The sequence below is a fragment of the Mesocricetus auratus genome, unplaced genomic scaffold (assembly GCF_017639785.1).
Source record: "Mesocricetus auratus isolate SY011 unplaced genomic scaffold, BCM_Maur_2.0 Super-Scaffold_6731, whole genome shotgun sequence".
NCBI lineage: Eukaryota > Metazoa > Chordata > Mammalia > Rodentia > Cricetidae > Mesocricetus > Mesocricetus auratus.
In genome coordinates, this window is record NW_024429185.1 from 16,384,606 (window position 1) to 16,411,678 (window position 27,073).

General features: G+C 37.1%; 1 protein-coding gene across 1 annotated transcript; it reads right to left on the reverse strand.

Annotated features, from left to right (window-relative positions):
• Positions 1-100: 100 nt before the first annotated feature.
• Hpgd (15-hydroxyprostaglandin dehydrogenase) lies at positions 101-26,201 on the reverse strand. The gene is made up of 7 exons (XM_021230162.2): positions 25,987-26,201; positions 25,645-25,768; positions 21,876-21,982; positions 14,779-14,875; positions 4,069-4,145; positions 2,764-2,927; positions 101-1,060 (listed from the first exon to the last, which is right to left on the reverse strand). Exons 1-7 carry the CDS (start codon positions 26,077-26,079, stop codon positions 922-924), a joined length of 801 nt encoding a protein of 266 aa, XP_021085821.1. The 5' UTR covers positions 26,080-26,201; the 3' UTR covers positions 101-921.
• Positions 26,202-27,073: the final 872 nt, after the last annotated feature.

The window sequence follows — 27,073 nt, forward strand, 5'->3', positions numbered from 1 at the left end:
TGTTATTATGAATATGAGCATATTACAAAACATTTTTAGTTTTGCATACGGCAGAATTGGTTTTATCATCCCACTAGGGTGTACATAAAAGACTAAATAATTTATGTTAATTCAAATAAAAGATTTTTATTGAAAGACAGGCACTTTGAAATTAGTACAAATCGACAAAGAAACAATCAGGAAAAATACATCTGATTCATTTCTTAATAGCATATATAATACAAATAAAATTTTACAGTTTTCTCCTTTTTTGCAATAACTGTTAAAAGTTTCATTCCTGAGGCTTGTGGAATCCATTGAATTTCTAAATTTAGGAAGGGAAAAAAGTGTCTTAGTTTGAGGCTGTAAAACTTTAGTGTTAATAACAGTATCATTTTCCCATACATCAGATGCTTTATTGGGACATGGTCACACTGGAATTCATTCCCTAACTACTGACCTCCCTCCACACACCAGATCTTCAAAGAGTTGACATGTTTAGCTTGCAGATAATGTACAAACTCTTATTACTAAACATTTCCTTTGCAAAGTAGCTTCCTCCTTTTGAAGTGCAAACATTCAAAGTGAATCACTTAAGGTCTGTTTTGACTTAAATAACAATTCAAGTATCCCATTTCTGAAAACTATTAATATTTATGAGCTACACTGATAAATATATTTTCTGAAAGGCAGAATATGTCTTGGATATCCTTTGTTCTGTCCTTAGACTATGAACTATAACCCCGTTTTGGCTTGCACTGTATTTTTCCTAGCTTATCGTAATCTTTATCTACACGTTTAACTAATCATTTAGAAAAATATTAACATCAGATACATAAAGGTAGGTTTCATACTACATCATTTCGTTAAAAGCTTTAGTAAAGATGCAGTCTGAGTGAGGCACTTGTGCTTTTTTTCAGTGATGGTTGATGCTTAAGATGTTCATGGATCTTTTACACAAGATGGCATGATGTCATAATCTTGAAAATGAATTCCTTTAGAAACTGTGATCTTCATAATGGCGCCGTTGAAAGTATCATCTTCAATGAGTGTTATTAATCCATTGGCAATGGTGGATGGGCTGAAAAGGAAAGAAACATTTGTATTTTGAAACTAAAGAATGAAACTCAGTAACTTCACAATACTTTCTTCAGCAGCCAACTACTTGTCATAAGGAGACTTATTTCATTAAGCTATTGTTACCTTTAGTTTTTATTCATTGAGATGTTAAGTAAATTATGTAACATATTTAGTGGTCATTGTGCAATGCATTTGAGGTCATTAATTATTTTGCTGAAAATGATCATTTTCTCATCTGTATCAGATCCAATAGGTATCAGACTTACTAGACAGAAACTTTATTGGAGGAGAAATTGAATCAATTAACAGCATTTATTGAAGATCATTTTTCAAGTACCATTATAAGTGCATTCCATGTATCATCTTATTGATCTGCCAAAGATCCCTACATTTGTTATGGTATCCCTTTTCTATGTTAGAAAACTGTATTTTCTGAAATTTGGTGAGTTAGTTCAGTAGAGGAGTCAAAACTGAGATTTGATCTTATTTCTGATTACTCCAACATAATAGTTATAATTCTGTGCTGAGTAAAACTCATCTAACTCATCTTGCAAAACAACTCATTTTTTTAATGAAAGATACCCTTATGCCAGGGTAGTGTATTTGGATTTTATTATTTATTTTTCATGAAAGATTTTATTAAAAATGTTCTTTTTCATACATTATATTCTGATTATGGTTTCCCCTCCCCTAACTCCTCCAAGATCACCTCCAATTCCCTACCCCTCAAATTCACATTCTTTCTTTCTCTATCACACTAGAATACAAATAAAACAGGCATATAAAATAATGATAATAAAATAAAAATAAACAAAATAAAAACAAACTAGAATAGGACAAAACAAACAAGCCAACAAAAGAAAAAGAGGCAAAGGAAAAGCTCAAGGAACACACACAGACACAGAGACATACATGGAAACCCCATAAAAATACAAAATAAGGTTTCAAGAAATGCCCTGACAGAGCATTATGAGACACCCTCTGAAAACGCCATTGAGTTTGTTTTGTGTTGTCTATCTACTGTGGGGGCATAAGTTCTGGCCTTAAGACTCATTTGTATGTCCTTCTGAGACTTCACTGGAGAAAACTAATTTTCGTTTTCAAGTGGTTGTCAATTGGAGATACCTTCTGGGTTTAGGGATGAGGGCTTGTGTTCACTTTCCCTCTCAGTGCTGGGACTCTACCGGGCTCAGATCCGTTTGGGGCCTGTGCATGATGCCACCATCTCTGTGAGTTCATATTTGTGTCACTCCATCTATTCTAACTTAGACACAGTTCTTTGATTGTGTGTCCATGTTTCTGTCTGTCTCTCATGTTCTCTCTCTCTCTCTCTCTCTCTCTGTCTCTCTCTCTCTCTCTCTCTCTCTCTCTCTCTGTGTGTGTATGGTGACCAATTGATTGCTTTTATGAAAGTTTGGGGGCCTTACAATATTACACACAGGTTTTGCTTGATTTTTGCTTGAAGTTTAGGTGAGCAAGTATCATTTAGAAAAGAAATCTGATTAACTCTGAAGGTACAGTCTGTTTTCAAAGCAAAATTCATAACATTTAAACACAATTCTATTCCTCGAGCCTATTTCTCCTTTCAAAATATCTGTCATCCCAAACTTTGAGCTTTGAATCATTTTCTAAGACTTAACACTTTAGAAAGATTGATTGCTTATAAAGATAATGCTTTTGTCCATTGTGGAAAGTTCTACTTACTCCAAGATGCCATAGACTTTCATCATAGCCTTGATCTGATCCATATATTCTATGTATTGACCCATATTTTCTTCTTTTTCAATGGACTTGAGGATTGGTGTGTTGACAAAGCCTGGACAAATGGCATTCAGTCTTACCCCACTCTTCATAAGGTTAGCAGCCATCTGCCAATCAGAACATAGTTACAGGCTTCAGGAGCTTTGCAGAAGTGTAGTCCAGGACAGGCTGAAAGAAGTTCTCTAAAGGCTGATACAAAGCACACTAAACAGATACGCTCTGAAATGAGGAACAATTGCACATAATGTATAAACATGCAGAATTCATTCATGAAAGCTCCACTGCATTACTGGTTTTAAAAGAAAACCCTTAAGATTAGAAAATTATCTAAGCTGCTCTCTTTACTGAACTCTTTGGGGACCTGAAGCTAAGCAACTGACATTTCTCTTGAGCCAAACATTATAATAGAAGTTCTACTACTTGTGAGAATTTCTACAGCATATAAAGGTTACTTCTCATTGAACAGAAACACACATGAAACAAGGTTGAATACTGAGTGGCTGACAAAGATGTTGTGAACTCAGGCTTTTAGTAACTTCACCTTTTGTTTCTTTCAGAAATGATGGCTCAGTATTTACTAATTCACCATTTGCAAGTAGCTTCGTAACTGCTGTGAACAATGAACGCTGACTGGAGAAATAGTCATAAATTTAAATGTGAAATTTCTGCTTTGTAATGGTTTATTTTCTTCTAGAAAATTGAAGTATTTTCAAATCAAGTTCTGAGGCCTAATCAACCCAAATTAATAGTAAAGACTGCCTTCCTTCTTGGGGATGATTAATACTGATGCTTCTGCTTCTGCTTTCTCTTTGTTGATGCAAAAACACTTTATCTCTCCAGTCCTTCCATCCTATCCAGCACCATCAGAGATTTTGCAATGATCCTTTTCTGTTGTTTGTGCTTTGTAATGCATTTCCCAAACAGCATGCAGAATTCTATTTAAGTGTGCTATTTAAGGACTCCTGACATCATCATTACACAATTGCAAAAACAAAGAGCATCCCCCATTATTTAACCTTTAAATATTCGTTTGCTTCACCCACCACTCCCTATTTTACAGTGATATATTCTTTATTTAATCTTTTAAATGACCAAAAACGTTTTTACTATCAAAATTTAAGAACATGTCTCCTCCATCTTTTGGCTAGATTTTGTTTTTGAATTAACTTCTTTTCTTATAGTCTATAAAATTTGGGTTTCATTTAGTAGGGCAAGGAGGAAGAGAGTCTGCGGTTATGACTTCCTCACCGCTGCTGAGCGTGTGAATCCAATTATGCCGTGCTTTGAGGCACAATAAACAGGTTGTTGTGCAATAGGCATAAGTCCTGAAAAAGAAAGAATATGTCTAAATTGATGTTTTAAAAAGTGAACTATATGCTAAAGACTACATACATGATGGTTTTTAGTCGCATCAATTTAAGATTAATATGGAAAATACATTCAAATGAAACCAGATATCCTTGTGCAACTGCAAAACCTAAAACAATCCCAAACAAACAACCATCCCACAGAACCTATTTTAATTGAGTGACTGTTACTGCCAAGCTTATTTCTCGAATCTGTTAAAACTAAACACTCATTTGTTTACTTTCATGTCTAATGAGTTTTTTTTTTCATTAGCTTCATTTTCCCTTGGAGACAGTCTCACTATGTATTCCAGGCTGTCTTTGAACTTGTAATCCTCCTGGCTTAGCCTTCCAAGTACCAGGATTATGGGTGTGCACTACCTTGCCTGGATCAAGTGATGCATTTTTAACAATTCTTTTTAAATATGTAATTCCTCTCAGTGAAGAAACTGGCCCCTGGTTATTGTGAGATTCATATCAGAAGTCAAATGAGTGTTAAACTATTCTGCTGAGATATGCCAGTCTCCACCCAGCTAACTAGTCGCATAATACCACCACACAGTTGAGAGTGTCATGCTGAAGTTCAGCAATAAATGTGGACCTTAACCACTCCCTGGGTGCCTTCCAGGCTCCCATTTATGAAGCATGTTTGCTCTAGAGCAGTTTAAATCCCTGAAGATGGCAGATCACACCTAGTACCCAGTGATCTCAAGATACTAGAACATGCTGCTCTTCTTGTTTTGGGTCAGTGAAATGTGCAAGTTAATGATATATATCAGTGGCAGTCAGCAAGAATTTACAGTGTCTGCACTGGGTACACAAGGATGTTAGAAGTGTAAGATAAAGAGAACAAGAGGGCGTAGTCAAATGGTTCTGTTTATGTTCCCTGCATCACCTATTTGTTACAGGTATATAGGACACAGGTAGTGTTTGGGTGACAGTGCTCACATCCTGTGCAGGAAACAAAAGGTGACTCTTAGGCACAGATAGGTTAGTTGACAGAGCCATGAGAACAACAAGGATATAGTTCATGAATGTTATCAAAGATGATGAATGAATGAATTTTTGTTACATATGTAGAGTTGACAAACTTATGATCTCAAGCTATTTCAAGGTATCACATAGGAGAAATATGTCAACTAGTGTTTTGTTGACTGTGGTCATGAGCAAGCACAAAATACACATGTCATTTCTTTAGAAGTAGAATTATAAATGAAATTGGAATGCCAATGAGCTTGTTTGCTTTTATGTGTAACTATTAAAAAAACAACTAATCAACAAACTAACCAAATAAACAAATAAAAAACCAAGGTTCTAGGATGTACTCCAGACTGGCCTCAAATTTTTTTGTGTAGCATAAACTGGCCTTGAATGTTCAATACTTTTGCTTCATCCTTGCAAGTACTTGAATTAAAAGCAAGAGTTACCACACCCAAGTGAATTTGTTCCCCTTGGAAAAATAGAATTGGGTTTTATGAATTTTATTTTAACGTTCTAGTTAAGTTTATGTGTATTTAAATTTTTACAGCTTTACTGAGTTATAATTGACATAAATTAAACAGCACATTATTAAGGGGCACAATTTGATAAGTTTTGATACATGTACAAACAAATGAAGCTGTGAGCATAATTAAGACAATGAACAAGTCCATCGACTTATGATTCTTCCTAATTCTCTCCTCCTGCCCTTCTTTTTCCACCTAAGAAACTACTGATATGCTTTTTGTTAGTCTTTATATTTTCTAGAATTTTATGCACATGTAATCATTGAAGTGGTTTTGTTTTGGTTTTTCTTTTTGGTCTGGTTCTTTCATTTGTGATAACTATGTTGGATTCATTCATCAGTATCTTACTATTATCATTATTACTATTATTATTCTGCTAAACAGCAATTCACTGAATGATGTAACATTTATCTAAGCTAAGCATTCACTTGGCAGTGGATATTTGGGCTGTTCCCAGTTTTGTGTTGTTAAAATTAAAAATAAAGAGGATTCTACCCTCCATTTACACATTTGGTCAAAATGTAGATGATTTGGTTAAAGGGAGTTTTTTTCCCATCACACAGAGGGAGTTGATTGCAGTTATTGCCTTCCACACTTTGAATGGGTGGGGAGATTATTGATCTGAAGTGCTTCTCAGGGTGGGTATAGTGGGACTCCATTCGAAGGTAGTTTAAGCTCTGCCTTCATTTGGCTAGATCTCTTCCTCTGTAGCAGCAAATACAGTTATGCTTTGGAAGAATTGACTTCTCTGCTTGGCTAGATCTGCAAGCATGCCAAACAACTACAGACTTGTCCCTGACCCTCTGTTTTATGTGTGTTCCTGCTCTGCCTGACTTTATCTACTCTTAGCGAAAACACAGCCTCCCAGTTTCTTTTTGTATCGTGTGCGTGCCCACAGATGGGGCCAATTATCCTCAAGTTTATATTCTGACCTTCTAACAAAAACCCCTCATCTGCTAGGCATGCCTGACACAGAGCTTTGTTTTAGTCACCCTCATCTCTCCTGCCAGTTTTCTTTACGTAAATTATGTGTATACTAATTTCAACATTTGTTTTGCACTGAATTCCAATACATACATAAGTAAAATTAAGCACAAAGCAAACATATGTAAATTAAAATGTATGTAACAAATGGGTGGACTAGTACTATATAAAAATGTAATTTCTAAACACTTTTATTATTTAAATATGACTCCCACCCCCCTCCTTGCCAAGAAACTAACAACTTTCAGACAGACTGGGAGAAAACACTTCTAAAACATATATGAATAAACCACTGTTAACTAAATATACCTATACATTTTTAAAACTTAACAGAAAAGAGATGAAAAACTTTTTAATACAGACAAAAACTACCTCTCTGTAGAAGATAATATATATATATGGCAAAGTGGTATATGAAAATATGCTTAATGTATGTGTCATGAAATTGAAAACTAAAATGAGGGTCCTCTTCACTTTTTAGTGCTGAATCTGGTCCTCTTTCCACCTTGGATAACATGCTCTCAACTGATCACTCCTTGTCACATGCACACAGGCAGTCACAAACTATTTCCATACGTAAAGTCTTGTTCTCTAGCCAGAACTAATTAGAATAGCCCAAATTCAGACGCTGACAGTCACAAATGCTGGCAAAATAGAACAATAGGAATTTCTATTCATTGCTGGTAGGAATGCAAAACGGTACAGGCACAATGGAGTCTGCCTGGCAGTTTTTGACAAAAATGTGTTTTTAAAACACAATTGTGCTCCTTGGCACTGACCTAAAGTAATTGAATACATATGTCCTCACAAAACCTGTATGGATGCTTCCAGTGGTCTTATTTGTAATTGCACAAAGTTGGAGTCAAGTGAGATATCATCCTATGAGTAAATGAATGCATGAAGCATGGGAGACTATACTCAGCACTAAAAATAAATGAGAAATCAAGCTGTGAACAGTTGAGGCAGAAACTAAACTGTTTATTATGAAGAAACAAAGCTGAACTGCAAAAATGACATACAGTATTATTCAAGCTATGACTTCCTAAAAAAGGGCAAAGTTATGGAGACAAGAAACAGGTCTATGCTTGCCAGGGCTGGATAGGGGAAGGATGAATGGGTAGAGCAGTGAATGCAGTATATACAAAATGGGAATAGCCAGTATGAGTCAGTGTTATCTGTTCAATTCTACACCAAATTAACCTCAAGAAGAAGTTACAATACCATGTCTACATTCATGATCAAGGGAATGCTAAATTTCAGTTAAGCTTGATGAAAATAAAGACTATATTTCTTATCCATTTTGAAGATCTTTTAATTTATTCAAATATGTGTTCCTGTGGTGGTTGTGGTGGTGGTGCTGGTGGTGGTTGTAGGATAATGAATCCTAATGTAAGTTATGTACTGTAAAAAATGTGTCATGGTATATTTATCTATAGCAACGTATGTATCACTGTAGAAAGGGTGCTGATATTGAAGGAGGCTGTTATTAAGTCATGGCAGAGATGTATGGACATTCTTTGCATTTCATTCCCATTTTTTCAACCTAATACTTCTCTATTAAAATAAAGTCTATTGAAAACAATATTCTTGATTTCAGTTTTATTTGGGATAGGATCTGATCATTGTATTCTAGCTTAACCTGGAACTCATTATGTAGCAACCCAGACTAGCCATGAAGTCAAGATCCTCCTCACCTTTTTTTGAGTGGTGGGATGACAGGAGTGTATCACTTAGGTAGGCAATGCCAATATTTTAATTAAATGTATTGAAAAGGATTATAGCACAGTGGGTTGTAAGTTGGGTATCAGGCAGAATGAGGTCAAATCTTCAATCCATGAGCCACGTCAACTCTGAAGAGGTAAGTATTGCATATTTTGGTTCCTCCTGATGAAACCATGGTAGTAATAAAAGCTACTGTGGGTCTACAGTACATATATATATATATATATTGCTTAAAATGACATACAAATAATAACCATCAATATGAGAGTTGATCCACATTGTCAAGTTGGCTAGATTTAGAATTACCTAGGAGACATACTTCTGCATATGTCTCTAAGGGTATTTCTATACAGGTGTAAAGGTTTCAGTCCTGGACTGAGTTTTGACAGAGAAAGAGAAAAAGGGGAGGGAGAGTAGAAGAGGGGATGCAGGGTGGAAGGAAAAGGAGAGGAGAAAGAGGGAGAGAGACAGAGATAATGAGATAGAGAGACAGAAAGATAGAGAACAGATGAATGCCAACTTTCCATTTGCTTTGTCTCCCAATCTGCCCAGTGTAAACAGGATTCATTGTTACAACTATACTTCCTTCTTTCCCTGGCATAGTTATTTATAGCCCTAAACTGTGAGTTAAACAAATCCTTCCAAACTTAAGTTGTTTCAAATCAGCCATTTGGTTACAGCCATAAGAAAATTAACAAATACAATTAGTACTTGTTATTATTTTATGCCAACATACTTGAACATTAGTCATTTTCTCTAAATATAAAATTGAAATTGTTGATTAATTGACATATTTACCCATTTAACTACTTTAAAAATTAAACTGTATCTTTCTCTACTAAAACACTACAAACCTGGGACAGTATCCTAATTAGCAAACTATGGACTGTTACAAATGCACTTTGCTAATAAAATACAAGATGGTTCTTTTAAAACACTGTCTTAAGCCTAATACCACCTTTTATGTCTGTCAACACTAGTAAACTTAAGATAGTCCAGTGGGTAAAGCACTTGTAAAAGTGTAAGGACCCTAGGTCAGATTTGCAGCATCCATGTACAAAGACAGACACTTGTATACTTGTAACCCCAAAATTGAGGGGTAGGAAAGATAGGCAGATACTGAGGGCTCATGGTCAGCCAGACTAACAAATCAGTATGAATAAGCATTTATGCCATTATGTATGCTGTGCTTAGACAAAAACTCCTATAGAAGAGTCCGTGTGGTCAGCAATGGCCAGAACTTCTTCTGGAGATGCAGAAGAAGCACATTTGTTGCTCCACTCAGGCTCATCTCACTCTGCTTGCTAGACCCATTAACTGCATTTAAAACTGCATCAGTGGTCATTACTCATTAAGTTCTCTGCCCATGCCATTGTGACAACTATGGCGATGAAGGACTCTGCATGTCTACAGGAAATTGTAAGGGCTGACCCAGATGAGTTGAATATGACTTGCAGCTCTGAATGCACTAGCGTGAGCCGAAAGAACAAAACCAAAACCAAAAACTTGTAAAGGAAGTGTGGAAAACAAACAGGAAGTGAATGATAAAAGCACTTTGAAAGGGAGAAAGAGTCTTCTCCAGTCTCGGACACAGGCCGCGCAGCAGTCGTGACAATTGGTTATCCACTACCAAGCGGTCAGCCCGGAAAACATAGATACAAGAAACATTGTATAGATAAGCAACTTATATTTAGAGATTACATATATATGTATATATATATATTCATGTAACAATAATTAATGAAAAAGGGGGTCATATATTTGAGAGAGAACTAACTATCTAAGAAATTGTCGATATAGGCTACCTTAAATGCCCTTCTCCGATAATGAGATTGATGACTACCTTATATGCCATCCTAGAGACTTCATGCAGTAGCTGATGGAAGCAGAAGCAGACACCCACAACTAAACACTGAGCTGAACTCTGGAATCCAGAGAGGGAGGAGTGATGAGCAAAGGGGTCAAGACCAGGCTGGAGAAACCCACAGAAACAGCTGACCTGAACAAGGGGGAGCTCATAAACACTTGAGCATAGGACTGATCCAGACCCCCTGAACAAGTACGTAAGTTTGGAGGTCTGGTTAATCTATAGGGCCTCTGGTAGTGGATCAGTATTTATCCCTAGTATATGAATGGACATTGGGTGCCCAATCCACAATCTCAGCCTAGACACACATGGGAAGGTTTAGGCCCTGCTCCAAATTATAGGACAGACTTTGAAGATCAACCATGGAAGGCCTCACCCTCCCTAGGGAGCAGACAGGGGATGGGATAGGGGATCGGAGGGGGGCAAGGGAGGAGGGGAGGGAGAAGGAACTGGGATTGACATGTAAAACAAGCTTATTTCTAATTTAAATTAAAAAAAGGAAAAAACATTTGAGAGAAAACAAAACAGGGTATATGATAAGGAGGGAGGAAAGGGAGGGGGATAATGCAATTATAATCCAAAAATAAGATAAAAAAGTACTTTCTATTTAATAATAATTCCTCTAAGATTTTAATTTGTTTGTTTGATGATCTCAATCTATGTACTATGGTTCAAGGTCATATATTTGATATAGTTCTTGAGAAAATTATAAATAAGGGGTCTTCTTTTACCTTGTATTATTTTAATACTCTGTTGTTTATGTGTACACTTGTGTGTCAATATGCCTGCAAGCGCATGCACACACACACACACACACACACACACACACACACACACGTGCTTATTCATGCTAGGTGAGTGGTCTACTGAGCTACAGGCTTAACCTTTTTTTCCCCCTGGAGACAAGGGTCTCACCATGGAGCTGACACTGTCTTCAGAGTGACCCTCCTCCTGTCTACTCCTCTGGAATGTTTGGATTACACTCTGAAATTTTATCAAAAGGACCTACTGTGTATGAATTAGACATTATTTTATAAAATGCAAGACTGCTTTAAAACTCTGGCAGTGACGTCATGTTAGGGAGCACTCTGGGTGGGAAGAGTGGCAGCAGGAGAGAGGCTAAGGATATAAAGCATGCTGGTGTGGAGTCTGCATTGGTCAAGCAGAGGACAACAGGAGAGGGCTGAGAACCCAGCAGAGTGGACAAAGAGAAACTTAGTCCATTGCTTAGTCTTTTGAAATGCAGTGTCTTATATGCTAGGATGAAAATCAAAGGGAGAAGGAGCTTGCAGTGACTATAGGCTAGATAGTTAATTTAAAACCAGAACAATCAGATCACTGAATTTCTACCTGCAGGAACAAAAGTTCATACATAGTTGTAGATTTGTGTCTGAAATAGGCAAAAAACAAAAGCAAAACAAAACAAAACGAAAAACCTCCAAGGGCAAGTGATATGACGAACACAATTCTTAGCCCAGGAAGCAAAATGAACATCATTAGATTGAGGGCCTTTTGATGACACATTGGAACTTGTGTCAAAGAAGGAAAAGCTGAAGTTTCATAGCCTTGAGATTAGAGTTCCCTCCTTGCCACCTCAATGAGTCCTGGAGGGACCAGGAAAGTGAAAAGATTTATTCAAGGCAGGACTACAATTTCCTTTATGGTTTTCATAAGCTCAGTCTTGGATAAAGAGGTAGACTCATAATCCATGTACATATGAGATAGATAAGGATGAAGGGTTAGAGTTTAGTATGTTTTGCATCAGACTTCAGGTGTGAATTCCAGTAATGTTGTGCATTGGCTGCATGGGCTGGGACATGACACTTAACTATATGACCTTGTCCTCATGCTCATAGCAGAGACTATGGACTTTTCTTCACAGGTTTATGCTTGGAACCAGAGGAGATGGCAAACGCAGTGTTTACGATATCACTAAATTTCTGTAGTCTGGTTGCTCAGTGTCCTCTGAAGGTTAATATGTAAATGATCTTATCTTGAGGACAGTGCGACTGAGTGATAGTAAATCCTTTAGGAGGAGACCTTTGAAGAGGTTCTCAGGTCACTGGTGACATGCTCATGATTGAGAATGGAGGACCCTGATAGTTATCTATTGGGATATTGTTGTTCTGGTCAATCATTCACTCTTCCACAATGCACTGCCCTTATAAGAGGATTCGAGATCCTATCTGCTGAACTTGGCCTACAACTTCAGAACTCAGTTCTAGTCTTTTTCCTTTAAGTTTTTTTCTTTCTGAGTGAATTATCCCAGGTATTTGACTATAATGAAAGAAAGCTAATGCATGAATAAACAATTAATGTCAAGAAGTGCGCCCGGGTGTGTGTTTAAACATTTTAGCTGGAAAAGATGACAGTAGTATTATCATGTATCTCTCTCCATTGCTGCTCCTTGAGTCAATTAAGTTCATTTATATAGTTCGTAATCTTTATCATACAGTGCTGTATTAAGTCAACCATTCCAAGCTTCCTAAGAATCACACAAGGCCTCCACTGACACAAAGATAAGGGGATCCACGTATATTTATGTAGTATCCATGGTTTTCCAAGCTTTGCTGACTCAATTGGCTGTATAAAGACTATCCATAGAATAGTCTCCCTGTTTCTCTCTCTCCAATTCTTTCTCATACTAGGAATTTATCCTAGTGCTTCAAGCATACAAAGTAAACACTCTACTATTGACCTATTACCCCAGGCTTCCCATCTCATTTATTTTTATAGAGGGTCATTTTTATTTTTATAGATTACTGTGAGCTGCCTGATGCAGCTGCTGGGTACTGTGGTCCTTGCAAGAGCAACTGCTGAGCCAAATTTCCAATCCCACCTCTCTCATTTAAAAGTAACATTTGGGACAGGGCCTTTTAGCGTATCCTTAGAATTGAAGCATTGTCATGTATAAGTATATGCCATAGGGGGGAACCCAATTGTCCTTAATGCTTTATCAGTTAGGTTTGTAACCACATTACATTAGGGGGTCATTTTCACTTTAGGCAACCCAGAAAATGAGATGTCAGTCTCATTTCAGATTTCCTAAAGAAGGATATTTATAAACATACAAATGGTACTTTTATAAGTTCTGAAGGAATTATCAAAATTCTGAGAATGAGAATTACGGATTGACTTGCATCATAGACACCTCCAAATACTACTACTGGCCACTCCTGACTCCCCTAATACTGTCGGAGGCAGAAAAAAACAGCAGTGTGAGTGTGTGTGTGTGTGTATGAGAGAGAGAGAGAGAGAGAGAGAGAGAGAGAGAGAGAGAGAGAGAGAGAGAGAGAGAGAATTCTTATTCTGAAGTTACTGCACTGAGACTAAGAAGGTAATTTAAGGTCTTCTTATACTTTGAACATACAGAGTTTAGACTTGCTATCAACATTGATCAGGTTTCTTAAATATTATGACTTCAATGGCACCTATCTATAAGCCTTGATTAACTATTCCTAGAACTTTGGTTGTTGTTCCTTTGTTTGATATGGGTCATTGCTGCTGGCTAGGCTGGCCTCTAACTCTGAGTCCTCCCTTTTTCCTCCTAACTCAGCTTCTGCAATACATCCATCCTTGACTGGAATTTTTAAAAGTTCAGTTACATAACTGAGTTGCCCCACATATATGTGGCTATCATTGAAGAATACAGTATTTAGCTGATATTAAACCGCTTTACTCTGAATGAAAATCACTACTGGATTGCTTGTGCAGCCTCAATTCTTCTTCAGTGTGGTAAAAGAAAAGCTGTCCACTGAAAACATTTTTTCTGGCATGCACAATTTGGAATCAATTTTTCAAGATACTTTAAGTAGCTAGATGAACCATGAGATCAAGTTCTATACTGGAGTGTGAGCACAATAATGTCTGTCAAGGCTTGGGCAGGAGGGAGTGGAAGAGCAGTAATGTTTCCTCTATGTGCCTTCCTTCCTTCTACTGGACAGGGAGGAGTCTCTCAAGTGCAGAGTAGCTCTAGAAGCTCCGTGATAAAGGCGAAACCCTCTGTTAGCCAGCTTTTTCTCAACTGCTGTATATAGATTAGGTACTCAGTACTAAAAATCTTGCCCTTGATAATATAAAGATATTGCCCAAACTTATTATTTATTGAAACCAGGGTGCGTGGATGTTGCTTAACACCTTAGCATACACCAACCAGTACCGATGATATCAAGTTTTAAAATTACATATTCTTAGTAAATTCACAAGGGACTAGAGATAGTTTATATCCCATTAATAGTTTTTATTTTGTCAAATATTTTGCACACGTGTTACTATTTGGAAGTATTAAAATAATATTTACAAAACAGTAGCTGGAAACACACACACACACACACAATACCACTATAAAGAAGTAAGAGATATATTGTTCAAATTTTCTGTGTGTGTAGAAATATCTAAGGAATAGTTAAGAAAACAAACAAGACTCAGATTCAATTCAATCTTGTCTTGATGATCCATATACTTCACAGATTTACTTTTGTGGTTCAAGTTACCAGCAGGAAAAACTTCCTGTTAAAATAAGAATTTCTCTTACCTGCCAATGAAGACATATTGATGATGACACCACCTTCACCTCCATTTTGCTTACTCATGTAATCCAAACCAAGGTAGGTTCCACTGATAACAGAAACCTAATCCAGAAACAATAATGGAAAAAGTGATACAACTATTAATCCTTGTAAAAATTCATTTTACATACTAACCATAGTACCCCTTCCCTCCTCCCTCCACAACAACATTGTTGGGCATATCTACTCCTGGGCATGTAGCCTACCCTTAACAGTAATTTATTTCTTCGGTTAGAGTCGCTTAGATAAAACTGAATTTTCATTTGCAAACATGCATATTCTTATCAGCAGTGTATAAAGGTTCCCTTTCCCCTATATCCTTGTAAACATTATTTTATTTGCTTTCCCTTGACTTAGTTTCGTTTTCATTTGCATTTTCCTGGTGGCTAAGAATGGTGGAAGTTTGAGAACTGTTTGTTCATGTCATTAGTCTATTTACTATTATGTTTTGATTTTTACTTTGAGATTGCGTTTGTTTCCTTTGAGTTCTTTTTTCTTTTCTTTTTTTCAAGATTGGTTATCTTGTTTTTATTAAAGGCAAGCCAAATCAAACGAGTAGAGTATTCAGTGCATCAGTTTAACTGACTTCAAAACAAACGATTATCTTGGTTACAAGGTTGATCACAAGTTTGATTTACTAAGGCAAGCAACATGAGGTAGTGCAGACGTATCACCCCCACAGTGGGTGCCTCCATGATCAGTGCAGGAATACTGACTCGCGTGGTCTTGTGCAGGAAACCACAGCTGCTGTGAGTTCATGAGAGCAGACGGGAGAAATGGTAGGGGTGGGATGAGTTGGGGAAGACAGAGTGTGGGGTAGATTTTATCAAAACGCTTTGTTATAAAGTCAAAAAAAATTAAAACAGAACTATCAAGAATATTTTTAGAGCACCGTAGTGTATAAACCAAATTAACTATTAGAATTTATCAAATTCTTTATATACGCTGGTAACTAATCTTCCTTTAGATAAATAATTAGGAAAGAATTTTTCCCATTCTATAGGCTGTCTCTTCTCTTGGTTATTTATTTTGCTGTGCCGAAATTTTTGACTTTCGCAGATCTTACTTGTTAATTATTACTATTATTTCCCAAGGACTGGAGTCCTTTTCAGAGAGCTCTTGCCTATGCGTGTATCTTAAAGTATTTGATGAGTATTTTCTTCTAAGAGTCTCAGAGTTTTAGATCTTATCTAAGGTCTCAGAAACATTATGAGTGGGTTTCTGTATGGGGTGAAGGACAGAAATCTAACCTTATTCTTCTGCATGTGTATCCACAGTCCTTTGAGCACCGCTTGCTGAAGAGATTCCTTTGTGTTGGGATTACAGGAAGAAGCTATTTATTTTACATCTGTATGTGTCTTCTCTATGTAACACAATAGAAGTGACCTCTCTCTTTATAGTGCCATGTTGGGAGACTAGAGTATGTGCCAGGTATGGCTAGTGAGACCCGAGGTTGGCAAGAAGGAGGTGAAGAATGGAAACCAGTGATAGTCTCTGTTGTTCTTAGGAATGACATGACAAAGTGGCTACATTATTCCCTTAACATTGCTTGGTAAATATTCAGTCAGTGTGAAGCACAGCCACGCTACTCGTCTCATGAAGATGAAACCTGAGCAGAAGATGACAGGTTGTTGAGTGAAAAGAGACTAGACAGATAGAAGCATACAGTATGGGATAAGCCCAAGACCTTCAGTTTGGGGAAATCACATAACTCTTTTCTAGCTCTAGTTTGAGTGGGGAGTTTCTGTTACTTGGACACAGTCTTAAGACATATCTACTACTTAATGCTATTAACCACACTAATGGCTTCGTTCTGATAGTCAGCCTACTGTTTTCCCGCTTGCCTCCTTCAGTGGATACTATTACTGCTTTTACTCTAACTTGTAAGAATTCACTATTCTCTGAAATAACTCTTCTCTATGTCTGCTTAAGCTTTTCAAAAATGAAAAATTCTCTTTGGACTGTTTTATTCTTTCTTTATCTATGCTTAACAGAAATGCAGAGAAAAAGGTCAAAAGGCCCTGAGTCTGAAACTGATAGAGCATATTTGTGTTTGCATTCTTTTAATTTTAAAAAGTACTTTCTTAGTAGTGTTCAGGGAAACTTCTTTTTGTAGTATATTTCTAGAACAACAACAAAACAAAAATAAGCCAAAATTCTACTCATGTAAGGCATTTTTCCAGTTAAGTAAGACAATAAATAATTTATAACAGTTGCCCTCTAAATGAAAAAAGAAAACAATGGATTATATAAGAAGGAAACAAGTATGTACATGGCTGAAATTACTGAAATCAATTAGATTCGTTTAGTTTCTGCCCAGTTCTTCAGCATGCCTGAGTAAGGTTCTAGGTTACACACACCAGTGCGTGCTTTTATTCTGATATTTAAAATTTTGCTGACATTCTGTGTTTCCAAAATCTGCAGTTGTGGCAAGATATGAACAAAAGTTTAAGCTTCAATTTTAAACTATTTTTTAAAAAATATATTTATTTTATTCTACATGTATGAATGAGCATCATGTGGGTGGCTGGTACCTTTGAAGGTATCAGGTCCCTGGAACTGGAGTTCCATAGGGTTGTGAGTCACTCTGAGGGTGCTGAGAACCAAACCTATATCTTCTGCAAGAGTAGCCAATGCTCTTAAGTGTTGAACCATCTCTCTAGCTCCCTAGTTTTAAAAGGCAAGATTCATTTTTGTATTTTCTATAGATGAGGACAAGGGAGTATTTTTCTCAACCATCTAAGTTGAAGAACTGATTAACTTTTTAAATGAAAGTGTTGATGGAAGAAACTTCAAGTATTATCTAAGTTTGGGTTGTATACAAATGATATCTTCATTTCTTTCTATAACAATCTTTTCCTTGTTCCAGATTTCACACACTACCCCCCCCAGACACAATGAACTTTTAGAAAAGTCATAGAATGAAATATGTCTTGTTAGTATTTCTTGGTTTTGAGAAATGCTATATATCTTATGTATTGGATCATTGAATCAAGTATCTAGATAAAATTGTGTGACATTTCAAGATGAAAGAGGACATAAATTTGGTCTCTACTCCTAAATGTGGATGTCAGTGAGGAGGCCTAGGTAATGTATGGGGCCTTGGGTAGTATTTATCCCTAGCGTACAAATAGACTTTGAGTGGCTATGCCACAATATGGGATGCTCTCTCAGCTGGGATTCTTGAGGGAAGGCCTAGGCCCTGCCCTGGATGAAATGACAGTCACTGGAGATCCACCATGGAGGGCCTCACCCTCCTCGGGGATCAGAGTAGAGATTGTGTGGGGGACTAGGGAACCTGGTGGGGATGGTGGGGAAGAAGGGGAGGGAGAGGGAACTGGGATTGACATGTGAAACAAGGTTGTTTCTAACCTAAAAAAATAATTAAAAATGAATAAATTGGGTCTGTGGTATTATTTAAGATACATTGTGAATGTAGTTAAAATTCTGTTTTTGATTTCAACAAAAAGTTCTCTAACTTCAAATAGAGAAGGGAGAAATTCTTTAACTGTTGATAAAATGACCAAATCAACATGTTCCTTCAGTACTTTTGATTGTGAATAGTAAACTTTCATATATAATACTCAAATTGTAGGTAAATCCTATTCCAAGTGTTAGAATATTTTGTTAATTGCAGTGGTCTATAACTTACATCCATGCCTTTCAATTCCTCTGTACTAGGAATAACTCTCTAGTAACTAAAGCATCTATACAGGTGGTAATATTCAAATTGTTGGTCTCCTTTTTATCAGGCACCACATATTTCTACAGCACACACACATGGTGTACATACATGCACACTCAGAGAGACATACACCTATATTTTTCAATACTAAAATTACCAATCTATCATTTCTCCATTTCCCTCATGTCACTCCCCTCTACTCTACTTAATAGTTTATGGTTTTCACATTACATTGTAATGAGAATATTGTGGCATCTAAATCACGTGACTTTGCTTTTTAGGGTCCTTGTATTTTCTGCAGGCCAATTTTTAAAGAATATTAGTAGAGATGACTATTTTTCTGAAATCCCCTTCACTGTTTAATTTTTCATGTCTAAGTTTCTTGTTTTAGTGCTGAATATTATGTCTTATACTTCGGTAGAGATACTTACAATTTAGCAAAATCTTCCTAATGTACTTCAACTAGAACTTTCATTGTTATAGAGTATCAATGACAGCAAATAGTTATTTCATTGCCCTTAATATCCTTTGGAGCCAACAAAAAGACACACATTAAAAACAATGGGGGTGGGGAATTCACCCTTTAATGAAACAATGCATTTTTCCCTCCCAGAATTCCCACCCCAAGTACAGCACCTAGTACGGCACCATAAGGTTCTGTTTGGGTCAGCCTATGTTTCTGAGTCTTGACTCAGACAGGAATAATTTTCCTTTATTCTTTTCTTTCATTGTTGTCCTTTGGGTGCTGGGCAGAGTCTTGTATGCTTTGTGTAACACTTTTGAATTTTTTTCATGCTATTTCTGATGTTACTCTCCCCACTATGTGTCTTTTGTCTGCTATATGTCTGACCCCAATGTGGGCTTAACTCAAACAGCATGCTTTTGTCTTTTTCTTAAATTCTCATTGATGAATGCATGATAAACTTTAAAAAATCAGCAACAGTTCTGCATATTTTCTCAATTCATCTCCTTATTAGAGGTACAATAAGGCAGAAGAATCCACTTCTTATAAAAAGGAGGTCATGCACAAATATATATTCTGATACCTAGAGGGGAAATATGCTTTATTGAATGTCTCTTACATAACATGGGGCTGTATTCTTCACACAAATTATGTTCCATTTAAGCTTAATGGTGGTTAGAGGTAGGAAATTTAACTTCTTTTCACATCTGTGAAATTCAAGATCAGAGATATAAAGCAAGAGTCCATAAATTGTTAGATTCAGAACTAAACTTAGGTTTTTATTAACTTCAAATATGCCTCCCCCTTTTTCCTCAGAGAAAATTGGTAGTCAACTAGTATTTCTAGAAAGAAAATAATCAAAAACAGCTTTATATTTTGCTTTTCATTTGACTATAGTAAATGATTCAATATATGTCAATTATATATCAAAATTAGATTGTTTTTCTCATTTGTGTGGAGATGAATTGTTTATGTTCATTAAAGTTTCTTTACTAATATTTAAAATAATTCTACCTACCAAAGTTATTACAAATATGCAAAGCAGCTAAGTATTAAGTACAGCACAGTGACATTATATGTGAAAATACAGAGTGCTATTTTATGAGTTTCTTCCTAGGGGATAATAAGCTTAGAAACAGGAACTAGCTGGGGCTGAATAGATGGGTCAGCTGGTAAGAGCACTTTTTTGTTTTGTTTTGTTTTCCTGAGGACTGAGTTCAGGATTCATATATATGAAACAGATATTACATCATTTCCATGTACCTCCATCCCCAATGCATCCTCCTGATCTATTGATCTATTGTCATGGATCTATTGCCTGCCATTGATCTATTGCCAGAATGATCATTTGTGATTTTTGCAAACATTTTTTTCTATGTAGGACATTCCTGGTGATCTCTGAGGGATTACAAATGACGCTGGCATTTCTTTAAGATAAAGGGAGAAGCTCAAAAATGACTAGTGAGACAATAGAATGAGTGCTTTCCCTATGTGGGAAGACCGGCGAGATCGTGAGGGTGAGGAATAAGAAACTGGTAATATAGTGATGAAAGTGCAAGGACACATGGGATGGTTTGGCGAATCACCAAAGACTGTACTAAAATACAGGGAGGCACACTCAATTAATACATATTAATTTGTCAAGAGTTTTTGTCTTCTACCCAGTAAGAACACAAAAGGTAATTTTCTGTCCTCAAAGAACTTAATGTGTGCTAGCACAAGTTGTATATCTAAAAACAGTTCTAGTGGACTTATCCACTGTAGCATTCTATGAGAATGGGGAGGACCATGTTGGATAAGATTTCTCAGGAGGATGCATTGTGGATGGTGGTACATGGCGATGGTGTAATATCTGTTTTGTATATATGAGCCCTGAACTCAGTCCTCAGAAGAACAAAACAAAACAGAACAAAAACCATGGCTCCAATTCTTAAGCTTATTATCCCCAGGAAGAAACTCATGAAACAGTACACTGCATTCTCACACGCGAAGTCCCTGTGCAGGACTTGATGCTTTGGCTGCTCTGCAAATTTGTAAGAACTTGGGCCAGAGCATGTTGGCCCTGCATAAAATCCATCTGACATTTTGTTTTAGCTACACACCTCTTATGTTTTATTTTTGTTCTTGTTTTCTTGCAATGCCGGGCAAAGGTTTGGGTTTTATAAACTACAATAGCCTTATGTTGAAGGTGTTCATAAAATGTCATAATCTATCCACTTGTACAACATTGGATGAACTGAAAATCTCATTTTAAAATGTTACTCATAGTTTGCTTCAGAGGTAGCTCATCTTCAAATGTGGATATCACACAAAAGAACATGCTTGTCCACACACACACACACACACACACACACACACACACACACACACACACACACGGAATTACTGAATTTCATGACAAAAGTCATACTAACAATAAAATTTAATAGTCTCCTTAACCTTGTTTTCTGATCTATTTCCAGAATTTAAGACTTGTTTTTCAAATAAGTTAGTTGAGTCAGGATTAAGGACCAGATGGTAAATATTTTTAGCATTACAAGCCATAAGGATTTTGTCACAACATTCAGTCTGCTACTATTGCAAAAAAAAAAGTCTAGACACAAAAATACATAACAATGACTGCAGGATTGTATCTTAATTAAACTTTATAGATACTGAAATTTCAGTTTCACTTATTCACATATTTCATGTCATTAATGAATTGTATTATTTTGCTTCTCTCTAATATTTAAGACATGTTTTCGTAATTACAAATATAAAGTATCTTAATATTAAGATTATTTGCTAGCTTTTACTAACATACTTTTTTACATGGAAGGTCAAAATTGGCGTTCTATAAATATAATAATAACATTTTATGTATAAAGAATTAATACTGAATACTTTAATGAATAAATAAGCCTAATATAGCTTACCAAATTAATTTGCAGTGTCTGCTCCCAGTTTTTCTCATTGTTCACTCCTGCATTATTGACCAAAATATCCAATCTTCCAAAATGGTCTACGACTTTTCTAAAAGTATCTAATAAAAAAGAGACAAATATTTTCATTTTCCATACATGTGTTTAAATGATTTCCTATGAGAGGATATTTATTTTATTATTCAATTTTATTGTTGTACTACAAGGTTGAATTTTGGACCTGATATACTAGACAAGCCCTCTACCACTGAGTTATATCCCTAGTCATCTTTTGACTTTTTATTTTGATTCAGGGTCTCACTAAATTGCCTCGATTATCCTTAAACTTGGAGTCTTCATGCTTCAGCTTCCATAGCTGAAATTACAGGCTTGTACCATCAAGTTTGGCTGAATTTCTAAATCTGTTTAACCACATAGTAAGAATTCCACTCATAACATAGTTCTCCATAAATGGTCTGTAGATAAATTTATCACCTAGAGTTACATAAATGTTAGATAAGTATAGTTATTGCATGCCTACTAAATCAAAATCTGACTTCAACATATACTTAGGTGATTTGAATTCATATAGGGTTCTATAATCAATAAATTGATGGAGTTAATATTAGAGAAGTGAGCATCCCAAACTATGAACTCTCTTGAGATCAGTTTGTGTAGTTAGTATCTTTCTTTTCTTAAGAAATTATTGAAACTCTTTGGTATAGACAATAACACACATTCTTTGTGTTTGTTTGCAGCAAGAGTTAAATCTAGGACCTACACATTATAGAAAAGAGCTCTGCCATAGGAACTATGCCCTTAGCCCCTCAAATAACCCCCTTTAATAAGTTATATTGTGTATTTGAAGTATTAAACTAACTCAAGTACTCATGCATTTAAATTTATTATGACCATATTTCAGAAATCTTTAATGTCTGAATAAGTAGAAGTTTACTTTATATGAATCAGTTGATTTCATCATGTTAATGTTACTTTCGTGTTTACTGTTTCATTCTTCCCTCCTATTATCATTACTACTTTACATTATGGCTTTGTATAAAACTGTGTTGAATTGGGAAATTTATGTAGATTTTAAGACTTGAATCTCACTCATTGCTTTGTCTAAGCACATATCAAAGTCTTGTAAACCCTCTATAGACAATTCAAAGTTGGTTTTACCACCTTAGTATTGGGAAGCTCATTTTTTTTTTGAGAAAGGATTTCTCAGTGTATCCTTGATTGTCCTGGAACTTACTCTGTAGACCAGGCTGGCCTCAAACTCACAAAAGTTCTCCTGCCTCTGCCTCCCAAGTGCTGGAATTAAAGGAGTGTGTCACCACTGCCTGACAAGAAGCTCATATTCCTTTAAGAATCTTTTTATATAGTTCTATATATTTAACAAGTTCCCTGGTCATTTTTGTTCTACTTCTGTTACTTCAGACTATAGACAGCAACTGTGTTTATTCTTTCACACTACAGAAATGTATTTCCAGCCGTTCAGGTGAATACATGGACTTCTTTAAATAGGTAGATCAACCCAAATTTTTTCTTGGCTGAAGTAAATTTATTGAGTTTTTAACAACCATCAAATATTTTAGGGGAGGCAATTAGCGTGCAAGTTGATTGTTAAGCACATTGTCAAAGTTTTTGCACAAGTATCACTTTGTACTCATTGGGCCAAATTAGAAAACAACAAAAATAATAACAATAAAACAAACTTTTTTACTTTTTAGTGGAATTTTGTAACCATTTCTTAAGTCTTATTGGTTCCAGAAAAGTTCAAGGAATATTAATCTGCCCCCACCCCTCCTATCCTAGATTTCATGTTCATTCCTCTACAGGGACAGTCCCACTTAATGGGAAATTAAGTTATCAAATACATATGTATGATTTTTCTTTAATTTTCTGCCCTCCTTGTTGCCACTGCTTTGATTTAATTATTTATTTATTTTTTGTTTTACGAGACAGGGTTTCTCTGTATTGTTTTGGAGGCTGTCCAGCCCGGCCTCGAACTCACAGAGATCCGCCTGCCTCTGCCTCCCGAGTGCTGGGATTAAAGGCCTGTGCCACCACTGCCCAGCTCACTGCTTTGATTTTACCAAAGTGCTCTGTGCCATCTGCTTTTCTTGAGCCACTATAAGACTGCTGGAAATTGAACTTGGGACCTCTGGAAGAGCAGCTAGTGCTCTTAGCCACTGAACACTCTCTCTAGCTGCCATCTACTTTTCCATGGCTACATGACTTCAAAGTTGAGCTCCCTCTGACATTTACATGGTATGATACTCTTTACCATGCTTTCTGTGCTGTTTCATTTGTTAATTTGTACAGTAACACCTCTAGATGAGGAATCTTTTCAACTCCGTATTTTTACAATGTATCTAAACAGTTTTAAAGGTCTTGGGCAGCATTAAGTTCTGAAGTTGTGAGAATCGCTGTCACCCTTTAATTTTATGTCTGTACCTCTCTAAACAACAGGTGGAATTCTTATAATTGATAAACCTTCAGGATCATGTGTTATATGTCTGAGTTCCCTTCACAATTACTTATGCTTAAGGAAGCTCATAGCTATAGTACTCATTTTGAATATTGGCAAAGTAACTTACATTAAATATCATGTGTAAAGCTATATAAATTATCTATACTGATCCCAATTCCAGCAGCATGAATGCTGGGTCTTCTTTGAACCTAAATGTCACTAATATGCTATCAATAAAACTATCCTCTGGCAAAATATGTTCTGTGACTTTGAGTATGACTAAGAGTATGACTGCTCTTAAAAATATGTCCTACTCATGCATACAATATTTTGCCTGACATTTTATCACTTTCACATTTTAATGATATTCTCTTTAATACAGTTTCCTTTATCTTTAGATTCATTGTCAGTCCATTTTACTCACAGGATATCTAACATCAAAGAAACCTAGGACCTCAGTAACCCTTTAATAGAAACTCTAGAGTAAACCTGGTGGAAGTTTTCTGACTTCTGGATTGAAAATGTGCCTACCAATTTACTCCATTCCTTGGAATAACACCTTGTGAAACACCAATATGTTTTTCTATATATTTCTCCTGGGAAATTTGCTTTATGAAAATTCCTTGAGCCCTCTATACATAGCCAGTGTATATTGCTGACGCCAATATTCTTCCTGATATTTCACATGTCTATTTTAAGAGATCACAGAAAAACAGGAAAACATTGGGGAAAGGCGATAGCGTCTTTTCTTCTTTAATTCTAACACCACACAGTTATTATTTTAAGAGCCATCTTAGGTGGCGGGGTGGGGGGGTTGGGGGTGGGGGTGGGGGAAGACCCAGAGAAAACATCTGGTCAAAAGCATTTGGTTTGCCTGTGACCCTGGCCCTTGAGCTTATACTCTGAAGTGTTTAAGAGAAAGCACATTTGCTTGTCATTAACTCTGCATCTCCTAGCTTTCTGAGAGCTATTGCCACAGTTCCTCAGCCTGTCCCCTCACTGAGTAATTACTGTAGCAGCAATGTCTTCGAATACACAAAAGACATTTGATTACATTATGTGCTGCCAAGTAACTAAACTAAAAGGATTTCTTAGGGAGTCCTGTCTTCCCTTAGTTTTTATAGCCATGAATTGTCAGAAAGAAACACAACAGTCCAAACTATCCATTGGAGCTAGAAGGGCGCAGCTTCTCCGGAGAGATAGAGCTAGGCTGGAGCTCAGGCTCGAGGGCTCTTACCTGGCAGTCTTCAGGTTGCTGCTTGCTCAGGGCATATTCCCGAGTCTATAGATTGATTCCCTATGTCTTACCTCTCAGTTGTTTCTGGTCAGCCACATCACACTGGACGAACAGAGTCTTCTGAGATTCGAACTGCTCATCCAGGGCAGCTTTACACTTTATGCCTACTTCGAGATTCCAATCCACCAACGCTACCTACAAATAAGAAGAGAGAGGGAGCAGGTCTTATGTGCAGCTCCTGCCCCCGAGCCGCAGACGCTCAGCAATGAATAAACAAGACGCTCCCTTCTTAGACTTCAGAATGTGATGATCCAAGTTCGGGTTCTCTGCCAGCGGCATTGGAACTCTGCTAGTGAGCCTGGGGCTTTGCATCCTAGGGGCTCCAGAGTGTGGGTGGACGGAGAAGTCCTTACCTTGGCACCGTGGTGCAGCAGAGCCTCGGCGAAGGCTCTGCCTATGCCCTGCGCTGCACCGGTCACCAGGGCCACTTTGCCGTTCACGTGCATGGTGGGTTGCGGCTCAGCGGGTGGTGGGCGAGCTCTGCTTCTCTGCTGCAGCTTTTATGGTCCCCTCCGCGCGCCTGTGCAGCTGGCGGTGCTGGGAGCTCTCTTGCCAGTGGGCGGGGATGAAACTGTCAAACCAGCGCATAGGAAATAGTCACTGTGTCACCTGCCCTAAGCACCCGGGTAGACCCGAGGGGATTTTTGCCTTCTAGGCTTTCAGCTGTTACAGGATTTGCTCTCAAGCCTCTGGTTGCTTGAAGGGGCCGAGCTGACAGAGGAAAGGCAGAAAGGAAGGTAGAAAGAAAAACTTTCAAAAAAGTTTCTTGGACTACTCGAAGGCTAATCCTATAGGAGAGCAGAGAGGAGGCTAGGGAACTGAGATTTCTCCTCCCACCCTCAGCAATATTAAACTACAAGCAAGCAAAGGAAGGAACAAAAGCAAAATTTTAGGGTCGATGCTCTCTCTCTCTCTCTCTCTCTCTCTCTCTCTCTCTGTCTCTCTCTGTCTCTGTCGGTGTGTGTGTGTGTAAAGGTTTTTGCATAACCTCTTATCTCATAAACGAATGCTATTGTAGGGTAAGAGTGAGCAACGATAACTTTATTTACTGGTGTTTTGTATAAATATTGGGCATGGGAGTTTAATTGTGCTCTGACCCCCCAAAAACCTGAGTCATATTTCAGCGCTAGAGCTTTAAGAATCTTCTCGGGGCTCCTGTTGCAGATTAGTGTCAATTGTCTGTTATCGTAAATGGTCCACAGTGAAGCTTTCGCTTAAACTGTCAGCATCGCTGGTAGCCTGGTGTATTGTTGGCTTTAATGCAAACTCGCACATTGGAAGTCCTGGTCTGCGAGGCTCATAGGCTTGGGATGGAGGTCTCTCCAGCCCTGCAGGAACTGGAGAGCTCGCTATGTGCCACTGTGACTGTGAGGACTCAGGTCCACTGCCTAAGCCTTTCCTTGCAGCGGTAGGCTTCAAAGTACATTCTGTCAGTTTAAT

What these genes read in the sequence shown, in the direction of transcription:
- Hpgd (XM_021230162.2), bottom strand. Translation starts at nt 26,079, where the DNA reads ATGCACGTGAACGGCAAAGTGGCCCTGGTGACCGGTGCAGCGCAGGGC. An exon ending in TGCTGCACCACGGTGCCAAG is followed by an intron (nt 25,769 to 25,986) that starts GTAAGGACTTCT and finishes TCTTATTTGTAG; the next exon opens with GTAGCGTTGGTGGATTGGAA. An exon ending in GATTCACACGCTCAGCAGCG is followed by an intron (nt 2,928 to 4,068) that starts GTGAGGAAGTCA and finishes TCTGATTGGCAG; the next exon opens with ATGGCTGCTAACCTTATGAA.